Genomic DNA, 12,145 nt, shown 5'->3' with positions numbered 1-12,145 from the left:
CAAATCAAGACCTGCAACACACAGTAGAAAATAAACAGTAAATAAATATGAACAAAGCAATACAAAGTAAAAATACAATTTTACATATAAATAATTGAAAAAATAAAAATAAATAAAATTATCATCTTAAACCATGTGATTCTGAACATAAATTGTAATAGTCTTTCAGAAGCAATGATGGAAAAATATACTATAAAGCATTATAGACCATCTTTCAATACGGCACATTTAACGTGTTGATTCCTCTGCAAACCATATTGCACCTGGGCATTTGAACCTAATGAGGCTTTGCCCAAGAGCTTGTCTTCAATAGGCAATAAAGTAGCTCTGAGTGCAACTGATATACCTCCTAATAGTGCAATTTTAAAACTCCTTATGTCTGCCTTTGAGGGAGAATGTGAAAGTTTGACCATTTATCTTAAGTGAAAATGAGCCCATAACTCATTAGATTATTATATATTTCATCTTGAATCCTATTAAGTCCACTAAGAGTGAGAGTGTGAAATCCCTGTTTGTGGATCAATTGTGTTACTTCACGAGAAGAGGCATTAAAGGTTTGGCATGAAAAACAATTAAAATGTCATACTCACTGGGACAGTTTGCAGTTGGTTGTCCTGACAAAACGTCCTGTGTAATGAATGTTACATCGGACCACGTTGTTGGTATAGTCTGATTCCCGCACCAAGAACTTTGGATTGACCTGAAGCTAAAAACACAAACAATATAATTTAACAAATATGTGTAATGATCATTCTAAAAGTCTAAAAGTTAAAGTGCAGCATAGACACGTTTGATGTGATTTATGTGCAGCTCACACTTGTATTGACTGAATGAAATATGCAGTGTTCATTGGGATGGATGAGAAAGCAGCAGCTAAGTCACGGAAGACTGCAACCAGAAAATCTCAGGAGATCTTCACATTTGAAAACTTTAGTAACCTCATCATTATTGCAGAAGCCAGATCAATTTGATTTAATGACTCCCTGTTTCTGTCCACAAAGTTATTCCAAACATCAATCTGGCTCCTACCTTTAGTATGTAGTTTCCAGGCTGAACATCTGTTATATCGATCCACTGACAGTCAATATCAGCATTGTATGTATCATAACAGCCTGGACTCAAGCCCTGGATGAAAACAAATGAATAATGACATTGTCTTATACACAGAAAATATTTTATAACATACAGATTACTTCTGCAGCAGCAGCACACAGCAAATTTGATACAGTATTGAAAAGGCACAGTATAATTTATTGGTGTTGATAGGTTTATGCTGTCCCACCTGGGTATGAGCTGTGCATGCGTAGCGTTTCAGATGTCCAAAGTCACAGGTAGTGTCCTCCAGACAGAAGCTGGCCTTGTGTCCCTCGGCCACTTTGCGTCCAGAGCTGACTTCAAGTAAATCATAGTGACTGAATTCGTCCATGCTGTGATAGTGTCTAAAAGAACACCACAAAATGCTCAGATTAGACTCAGTAAGGGTTGGTTATAATATTTTCCAGGACTTAGACAATGACAAAGTCACAACATTGTATCGCATTCACTTGGCTGACCTCATCTGTTAACACGTGTTAATGGATGTGATGGTGTGGCACATAACAGAACACATTATAAAGGTTAAAGGGACAATGAGAGCTAATTAATAACAACAATAAAATACAGCTGAAGCAAGACATCACGGCCTTAATGATGTATGAATGCTGTTAATTATCCCATATCCGCAGAGGGGATGGGAGGTGCCTTGTGTCTGAGTGAGAGTTGCAGCTCATGACATTTACTCTATTATGTGTACTGTTATGAGCCTTACAGAAAAGATAATGTATGATAAATTAGGTTGTAATTTCAGATTTCAAAAAGGTATTGGCGTTCTGAATAATGTTAAAGGAAGTTCAAACACAGTGCAATATTTTGGTAGTGACATAAGCGTTCAAGCAAAGCTTGAAAAGCTGTTGCCTTACGTCATGGCCCAGATTACAAGACAAAACTTTACTGGAACAGCCATTAAAAACACAAGGAAAGGGTGGAGGTAATTTCCACTGAGCAGCTGACCAACACTGATTTGAAAAAACATAGAGAGGCTTTCAGGTGTGTTTTCAATAATCTTTGATCTGACTCTGTACTATACGTACCTTACTGTCCTGTTTCCATTAACATGTACAGTAGAGGCACTCAGGGTTAAAATATGTAAGAAGGTGCATTTAAAGCATACTTGAGATGAGTGGTGAGTAAGAAAAGGGCTAAATGTTCTATGATTAGTATAATAGACATACCATTCAACACATAATTATTTCAGAATCATATTATAGTCTGAATAGTTAATAATAGGAAATGGGAATAGGAAGAACACTTAAGATGATCGAAAACTACATGGGCAAAACCGACAAGGTTGTGCATTATTCTGATGTAATGACAGTGATTAAAACATCTTTAGATGTGTAGGCCTTATTGTCAAAAGTATTAGGACTTTTAATTCTGATACACTTTTGATTGTTCAAAAATGGCTGCTGAAAAAATAAAATTTCACTACTGATACCTGCTCAAATGAGCATAGTAAATTCAGTATTAGTATCAATTAGAATCTAGGTATAGATTTCTTTTTCACTACACTGTGAATCATTGTTGAAAGGTATTGACTAAAAGCATTAACTGTAAGTAGCAGTACAATTCTTGCGTGATAGGACTTAAAGCACTTTTTTGTATAGCTACATTCTAAACAATCAACAGACATATTGCAATTAAGATTTTTGATTTGCTGCAGGTTTCACTTTTATAGAGATTCATACTGTCTCAGGTCAAAAATGTAGAGAATTCATAATATAGATGTAACTAATTGTCAGACTTATAAAGAACAATATAAACTAAACTAAAACTGGTGGATGTTACTGGAAGCAACAATGTTATCTTAGATTGTATTGGGCAGAATGTAGGGCAGAAAAGTATCTAGGCCTTCCAGTAGTTATTTCCCCAGAGATTTGACACCCGGCTCCGTGTTCTCATGAAGAACCATATTGTTGCCATCATACTTTAGCGGTTGTGTGATGCGATTGACAGAGTGAAAAACAGATTGATTTGTCATTGTGATCACAGAGCCAGTGGAATGATTGCCTTGGCCTGGTGCCTCCTGGGAACCACAGTGTAAATGTAGACTGATGTCAGACAGCTACAACACTGCCAATCTCCTAACAGCCAGCTCACATTCCTCCAAGATGAGCACGGAGCAACAGGGCCTGGTACTCGCGACAGCTCCACTGAAATAACACCAGTCCCATTTGGAGCGGATACAAGTGAAATATAACACATCTATTAGTTTAGAGTTGGGGCCAGACAGTTGAATGAGTCACCATTTGCAATATGAAAAAAATTAAAACAATATACCCATAGGAGGTGCGGTGGGGGGCATATTGTCATTGTGTCCTTAAGCACAACACTTTACCCACATGGCCTAGTATGAATGTGGTGTGACAGTGAGTGATAGGTGGTGACAGAGAGGCCTGTGTTACAGGTTGGCAGCCTCACTTCCATTAATCTACCACAAAGCAACTGTGGCTACAGTAGTATCTTGCTACCACCAAGAGTGAATTATATGGCATATTGTATTATTGTATTATTATTATTATATTATATTATATTATTATGGCTATGCAGTTCATGCACTCGCATAGTTGTTATTCAGAATAAATTTAATACATTTGTGACTCAAATTACTCTGGATTTCTGGAACAAACATATATCTTTACAAGGACATACGTGTATGCATGTATATAGTTGGCAGCGGCCATTGACTGAGTATATTAAAAAATACATTGATAGACATTTAATTGTTTTAATGTGTAACATGTAACTGTTTAAAATGAGATATACTATCTAAAGCTATAGAACCAAATCTTTACATACACTTTCTAACTGCAGTCAAAGCACATATGGGCCAAAAGACAAACAGAACCACTATGCATCCAGATATTGAATGCATTCCTTTGAGATAACATCAGGCTAGACACAGGCTGTAAATGCCTCTAAAATGGCTCCATGGTTACAGCTGATAGTGCAGCCAGTAACGCAGGTCCAGCTGATTAGGTCCAGGATCTGCTCCTCATTACACACTTACTGATGACAGCTGTGCCACTCCCATGTACGACGTGGTCTGTTAGGCATGAAGTCAGCGGTGCCCCGGTTCTTCACCCTCTGTGGGAAACGCAGCAACACCCTCACGTCGTAGTCAGTCGTCTCAGGGCTGTAGGCGGAGCTAAGGAGGAGAGCAAATGCGGAATATAGTTCATCACACAGCAGGGCTCCAACCAATAATTGGAATAATCTAATCATCATCATCAATGATTATGTAAACAATCTATAATAGTTAACTGGGCTACACAGACAAAAGCCAAACATGACAGCAAAAAATAACACATAATATATTTTTAAAATTACTCTAAAAGTATTCAGTCAGCACTTTTATACCATAACCTTAAAAAAGAACAAATGTCTTGACCAAAAGAATTGTTTGCAACAATTCATCCCCAAAGAGGATGAAACTCTAAATACACAGGAAGGAAATGAACAGTGTCAGAAAGGTGTTGTACAATTTGCTTTGGGGGTTCACAGAACTACTACTATAGATGGTGTTGACATTGGAGTATGGCAAATTACACCAGCCCATCTGTTGGTGATTGCTGCAAACTTAGACAGGATATGAAGGGCTTTGAGCGATGGCTGTGCTGGTGATGAGAAGAGGGCAAACAGAGGAGCTGTGGGGACACTGCTCCTCCATCAATTCACCGCCAACTCACAGGTGTCCTCTGAGAGAGGCAGAGGGTCCAGGAGAAGGGCTTTAGGTGCATCATCAGCCAATAAAAACAAGGCAAGTGGCAACATTGTACCACAGGTTTGGCTCTTCTTTCAGTACTATATTTTATTACATTGATTTCCTAGTGTTAAATTCATAGCAAATTAATTTTCTGTGTGGACACTGTGTGGTTAAAAACCTATAATGTGGCATTTGCTACAAAATCTGTTATAAATCATGTAAAGTTTGATACTTGCATTTTGTAATTAACTTTTACAATTGTTGTATCATTGCATCATTGCATCATGTTACTTTATACAAAAGGTCACATGTAGAAATGTTTCTCAAGTATCATCGTTACAATTCCATTAATTCTAGTATTCAAGAGAACCAGTTGACTTTTTAAAAATAGGCTCTGGGACATTTGTACATAGTTTACCTGGAAAGACATTTTTCCTCAGCAGCACATCGCAGAGAATACATGTGGGCTCTTTGGATGTAGGTGGAAGCTTGAACATAGTTTGGATCAGGGACCAGGTCAGGCAAACCTGCAAAATCAGAGAGAAGTTTGCAATATTAGAGATATTTTTTAAATATTTTGTAGTTATAATATTATGTCTCAACTAATAGATCATTCTGCCATCATCAAAATTAAAGTTAATATACTGATAAATTTACTTATGTGAGAGGAATACTGAGTACATCTCTGAAGTAGCTTGTCTGGCATAGGGCTGCATCTTAAATGTTTGGATCAGACCGCTCTCTGGTGTATTAAATGTTTCCATAAAAGCCTGGCAAACAAAACGTCCAGAGCATTTTAGTCTTCTTGCTTTATTACCTGATATTTATTGTGGTGCTGATGGAAGCTTTAATTTGGCCTTAGAGCAAATCAGGGCCCGTTGCTCCAGACTGGGTCACAGTGGAGAAAGCTAATGACCGTTAATTACTGTATTGTGCTTTCCAGATTATTATCACAGCTTTTAATGAGGCACTTTTGCTCTGTGGGTCATAGAGTCAGGCTGAGTTCAGGTGAAAGAGCAAAAAGAGTCATTCTCAAATAGTCTGCAATGTATAGTACATTAAAAATACATTATGTTACACATAAGTAGTAAAAGCAACACAGAACAGTGGTGTAAAGTGATAAAACAATGACCTCATTGTTGAGGTAATTGCTTTTATAGCATGACAGTGTTTTTAAGACACTGCCTTCCTCTACAGTGCTCAACAACATAAAAGCCTTTTGTGTCCATCTATCCATGTTCTCTCCTGCAACTGGTCACTGTCCATGATGCATCACACTTCAGCTCAAAACAGAGGTGACTGTCTTAAGCAAATTTTATTTTATTCATGAAACCTGAAAATGTTCAAAATAGAACCATAGCTGTCATGCCTGACTCATTTGAAAACTGTTTTCTTGCTCCTCAAATTGAATATTCACGGGTATCAAAGTGTTGAAAAATTATGACCATTGTCATAGCAATTAACAATTTAAAACAAACTATTATGCCTTTTGAATGGGACAAAGTCTTGAAAATATTACATAGGAAAGGATGCTAAAAAATGAACAGACAGCAAGCTAAGCCAAAATAAAGACACAAAAAATGGGGCTAGTGCATGTTGTTTTTAAAATGGGCCATTGCCCAAGTCTGCAGACAACCTGAGGTCAGCCTGAAGAGCGAGACACACAACATGAAGGATGCTTGAATTGTTTCAAGTGATTCAAACCGTTTCCTCCAAAAAGAAATACGGCGGCAAGGCCCACTGCTTTTGTGTGTGCTTCACTCTGCTTCAGGTCATCCCGGCCACACACTCAAGCTTAACAACTCCAATGCTGTGTTTCCACTTGAGGGACCAAGAAAACATCAACTATGACAAGTATTGCATGTGTTCATTTTATTTACAAAACAAAGAAACAGAAAAACATACTGCAAAAAAGACCTTGTGGTGACCTTTAAGAAGCAAAAAAAAAGGTTATAAACAATTGGAGAAACTTAGAGATGGATTAAGGTTTGTATTTGATATTTGCTCGTGCTCAGTTTAAAGTGGCTTTACCTTTCCAGTCATTGTGTAAACATGCTCATGGCTCTCCCAGCAGACACACAGGACACAGGGAAGGGCAGACAGACCGTGTCAACACTGCGGGCCCAGGTTTTCTGCTCTCAACTCCATTTCTCTGCTCCCTCTCCAGATAGGCTTTGTTCTCACTGCCCTAATCTTTTGAAATGTGAAATTGGGTCTCTTTCCGAGGGATAAAGTGTATTGAGAAGCCAAAGCTGATCAGCTTCCGACAGCATGTGACAAAGCCACACATTACACTCTAAGTGGGGCACGGAGGAAAGATACAGAATCTCACCAGGGTTTTTCTCACATTTATCTGCTATAGGAAACATTGAAAGAACTACAGGACATACCTTCTCTCAAACTATTATGAATATTGACCTTCATTTGTATGAATGCTTTGTGTAGCAATGGGATGATGAGTAAATGCCAAATGATGTGCTAATGTTTTGATCATCTGTGCTAATTATGAGTAGTTAATTATGAGAGTTTACAGAATGTGTTGGGAAAAATTTGTTCCAGCTAAATAAATGTCAGTGTCTGATTTATGCAAAGCCATGAAAACAAAAACTTTAATTTAAGGACAATTTGAAAGATTGCTTTGGGTTTATGAGGAAGCCGTTATTTAAAACTCATTACATTTTCCAAGTTAAAAAAGCATTATATCTTGCAAAATTAATCTTTAGAGTTTTTGGCTATCATTTACGAAAAAATTATAATTTACACGCACCTATTCTCGCATAACAGAGCGTGTCCTGTTTCCTGATCACTATGTCACAAAAACAAAACTATTTTCTTACTGTCATTGGAAAGAAAATTAAACCTTAAAATGATGAATACAATTTTACACCTACAATCTTAAAGCAAATACTTTGTTGACCTGCAGTATCAAATTGATTACACAGAACACAGAAATGTTGTCATATATTTGAAATGTGGTCACTTTATGTGGACATATTGCACATTGAATGTTTTATTAATCTGACTGAATGTTTTGAATACCTCGAAAACTCTTCCCAGCAGCACTGCATTTTAACTCTCTTTCACAAACACAATACTGATTAAATGCTTCTCTGCAGTTCCTTTTAGGTGAATAAATGCACCCCATGTGTTAAAGGGACTTTCCATGTTTTGCCCTCCCTCAGGAACTACTGTACTTCTAGCTCTTGACCCCTGCCCCCCACCCCCTTGGGCACACACACACAGAAACAAAACCACCCCCTCGCACACCCACCCCTCTGCTCTGTCTAAGTCATAAGTCCGTGTATGAGGTCACCACTACCTTCACTCAACTGCACGCCACAGTCTGGAAGTGCACAGAAACACAGAGGTTCTTGTGTGCTGGCTCCACAGCTGGTTTCAATAACCTGGAAAGATTTAGATTGTGTCCACTTTGCTTGCTTTGTAAACAGAAATGGTTGAACGCAGATAATATTATCCACTTTGAGCATTGCAAAAAAAATGTATTACACTAGAAAAGGACTTTGAACTCCCAAGGGACTTGAATGGGGGTTTTCATGTTGAACAATAACCTAAAACACATGCTACTGCCATATAAGAGAAACTTTCATCTTTAGAGTTTAAAATGGAAAAGTGATTCAAATCAGCAATCTGTCAACAGATTTTGTATTTTCAACACTATTTTAAAGATTTCTTTCCAAGTCAAGTTAAAATAATTTAAATAAAATTAAGAAAACGCACTTGACATGAATAACACAAGATTACATTACCTCTCTGCTCTGGCCGGTAAACATTCCCATATGGGCTTTCAGGCGCAGAGTTGGGGGAACTTTGCCCTGGTGAAATTGGCTGAAGGAACGGTGGCTGTGGTCTTCCAAATGGTGGAAACTGCTCATACTGGGGGCTTCTTATTGGTGGCTGCCCAGCTGGTCCACTGTCAGCAGCCTGGGCTGTATTGGGGACAGCGGGGTTTGGCACAACAGGCCCAGAGTTCCCATTATAAAGATTGTGAGTGTATCTGTGGTCTAACCCATCTGAAAATGGTGGCTGTGGTTGCTGAGATTGCCGGGTGGTGGCGGTGCTGCTGCTGCGGGATAAGGTCCGGATCCATAGGGCGGGTAGTACATGAAGCCATCCTCAGTGAAATCAGATGGCGACCCAGGAAGTATTGGCGGTGGGTTAGCTCCATATACACCCCCAGTTCCATAGCCACCACCGGGTACAACAGGTTGAAAAGGTGGTTCAAAACTCCTCACGGGAACTTCGCCATAACTAGGATCGTAAGGTAGCGGTTGAAATGGCGGCTGTGGTGGCTGTTGTGGATAGGGGTACTGTGGGTAAGACTGAACATTGTATGTAGATCCAGTAGACGGTCTAAACCTAGAACTTGTAGATCCCTGGAAGGTTCCTCTACCACCAGTTGAACCACCACCGGTTCCAGTTGCGGTTTGCCTCCAATTATCAGGCACTTGTCCAAAACCAAAGGGATGTCTTGCCTGTCCACGAACAGTGTCTGACGATCCCCTGGAAGGTGCTTGACGACGCACATTACCTCCTTGGCGACGTGTGGGTCGAGTTCCAGAGTCAGCTACAACCACTCGAGGTGCCCTGTCCTGAGAGCTAGCCCCAGCAGGCACATACTCGGCTCCACTGTTGAGCAGGCTAAAAACTTGACCGTTGTTTTCCCATTGGATAACCTGCCTCCAAGGTGTAGCACTGTCCTGGCCCTGGCTCTGACTCTGTGACTGTGAAGACTCCTGAGCATGCCCCACTCCAAGCACAATACATAGTAAACATGCATAAAAAAAAGGCACCATTCTATCTTTAAATACAGTGCAAGTCATGGCTGCAGATCCTTCCAGGTTCACCAGAAAACTCAAACCACCTGTCGAACTGTCAGCAACACAGAAATGTCCTCCACTGACACATTCAGCTTTGGTGTGGAGAAATGATGACAAAATAGGCTTCTTATTGAGGGCATCTGCAAATCTTCTGGCAATGTGTCCTGTGAACATTCAAAAGCTTAAAAAGTTGCTGTTGCTGGGCATCTGTGCCAAAAGAAAATCCCTTGACTTCTTGTCTGCTTGCTAGAATGCGTGTAAGTGGCTGTGCGTAGCTCCCCGAGAAAGAAGTGCCTGTCTACTGCATGACTGCTAGCGTCTATTTGCCTGATTACTTACAATGGGCTGTGAAAAAATCTGAAACTTTTTAGAAGGGGAGGTCCCACATGGCCCTAGTGCTAGCAATGTTCCCTGGACCGAAAACAGCAGCAGCCAAGATTTTCATTCATTCTCTGGAAAAACATTACAACTTACTGTAAAACACATTTCACAATCACTGATTTGAATTCTTTTCTTATTATTTAGACAAGGTAGAGAAAAAGCACAACAGACATTTCATGTTCTAGTTTGGCTTACACTAGATAAAATTCACAATAATGGCATGCAGATGAGAAACAGTATTTAAATAATTAAATAAATTAAATACCTATGGCATCATGTCCTAAGGGAAGACAATGAAATTATTTACTTAGGACCAAAGCAGTTTAACTAGATTATTATTTTCTGTTTAGAATATATCAAAACAATGATGTAAACCAGCACATGCAACATTACCTCATTGTATAACCCTGGTTGAGTCTGGTTAGGATTATAGTTTGGGGAAACTGTGGGACGAACACTCCACCCCAAAAATATTGAACTGAGGTCATTAGGTACATATTTAAAGCTACATATCCATCACATACACACTTTTCATCTACACCCACTTTTCTCCTTGATGGTTTAATTAAATGCACAAAGGAAGAAAAATAGACAGAGAGAAATAACTACTAATAATTTTGTGCTTTCCAAATTCTTATTTTTGTTATTCAGGCTGGGGTAATTTAGGTATCATTACAAGGCATCAGCAGCTCAAAAGTAATTTTTCTAACCTTACTGAGCATAAGAGAGGATAGATTCTCATGAATTTTTTACTTACAAATATCATAAAAATCCATCTTGCTGTGCAAGGTTACACCTGTAGACTTCCTAGTTGACCTCTGATCATGTAATAAATTTTAATTTTGAATTTGAATCGTATCAATAATAGCTCTGCGTTCAGAATATTTGCTCAATAATTACTGTCCTGTTCTTTACTTTTATGCTGATGGACAATTCTTTTGAACCTCTTATATATTCTTCTTAGTTATAGACCTTGAGGGACTTTGCCTAGGCACAAAAATATCTGCCTTGAAGGTGGCAGACCATTAAAGTGCCCCTAAAGTCAGTCAATGAAGCATTCTACTTCAGTGTTAAGTGTGAGGTGAGGGGCTGTTTTTATGCAGCTGCTGTATATGTCTTCTGTCTGCAAAGAAACAGTGTGCAGTCTGTGAAGTTGGCTGAAAGAACGCATTGATGTGACTATGCGTCATGGGAGAAAAGCCCAGAGAGAGAGAGGGCGCCCTGCTGAGAGCAACCTTTAACAGCACTGAATCAAAGAGACGCCCGCTCATACACTTAGCGCCTCTTTCATCTTCACTGTCAATATTTATCAATACAAGTTCCTCATTTGTTCTCACATGCTGTCTCTCTTCAATACAACTCTAGTGGGCAGTGATAAAACTTTAAGGATTGCAGTGTGGAACAATCATATTTTGCAATGTTAAAGATGTACTAGGTAAAAGTTCACAAAATTATAATAATAATTTGTAATTATAAAAATGTTTCAGAAGAAGCGCTTCCTGGACCTCCAGAGGATAATACACAGTAGATCCAACTCAGTGCTCTTATGTATTTGTGCACTTTTCAGACAGCTTCAGATTCAAACAGCACATATATACAGAAACAACCCTGTACAGTAAGAATTTGTGTTTCCAGCATATTTTTTGTGATAAAACACCTGCAATTTTTAGTTTAATGCCACACTGTGGAAAATTCCGGGGAGCAAGGACATCTCCATGAAGACAAGCAGGTGGTAGATCCCTCACAAGAAATGTTACATAGTACACCTTTAATGTGGGTCAAAGAGTAATTTGATGATTATGTAAGAGAAATTAAAGGCTTTTACCTGACTTTGTTGTAATGTTTGTTGTGTATGAATTATGCAAGACGAGATATCTGCATCTATATAGGTCCTGGCTCTGAACTCTATCCATGCATTTCAGTATCTTATGTATTTCTTCAACTGTAAAAGGTGATGTATTTTCATGAGTCATTTGAAGCAGAAAAACCAACCCAGTTGTGTAATGGACAGGACTAGGAAACCCACAATCCACCATACAATGGAATGGGGTGTTCCTTCGACCAAATGGAGTGGAAATTCTTTGGTATAGATTATAGAAGGAGGGTACATAATTGCACTACATGG

At 38.9% G+C, this 12,145-nt stretch overlaps 1 protein-coding gene across 1 annotated transcript; it reads right to left on the bottom strand.

The window, feature by feature from the left end:
- Positions 1–586: 586 nt before the first annotated feature.
- Positions 587–9,949, bottom strand: loxl1 (lysyl oxidase-like 1). Its single transcript, XM_055154982.1, is given in 7 exon segments — positions 587–706; positions 1,030–1,125; positions 1,283–1,439; positions 4,106–4,243; positions 5,220–5,328; positions 8,569–8,875; positions 8,878–9,949. Coding segments are annotated over 7 exon segments (1,863 nt in total). The 5' UTR covers positions 9,814–9,949.
- Positions 9,950–12,145: the final 2,196 nt, after the last annotated feature.

This window comes from Boleophthalmus pectinirostris, unplaced genomic scaffold (assembly GCF_026225935.1).
Source record: "Boleophthalmus pectinirostris isolate CB_2022bp ecotype Guang Dong unplaced genomic scaffold, ASM2622593v1 HiC_scaffold_19, whole genome shotgun sequence".
Lineage (NCBI taxonomy): Eukaryota > Metazoa > Chordata > Actinopteri > Gobiiformes > Gobiidae > Boleophthalmus > Boleophthalmus pectinirostris.
This window is presented reverse-complemented; position numbering and strand designations above follow the sequence as displayed.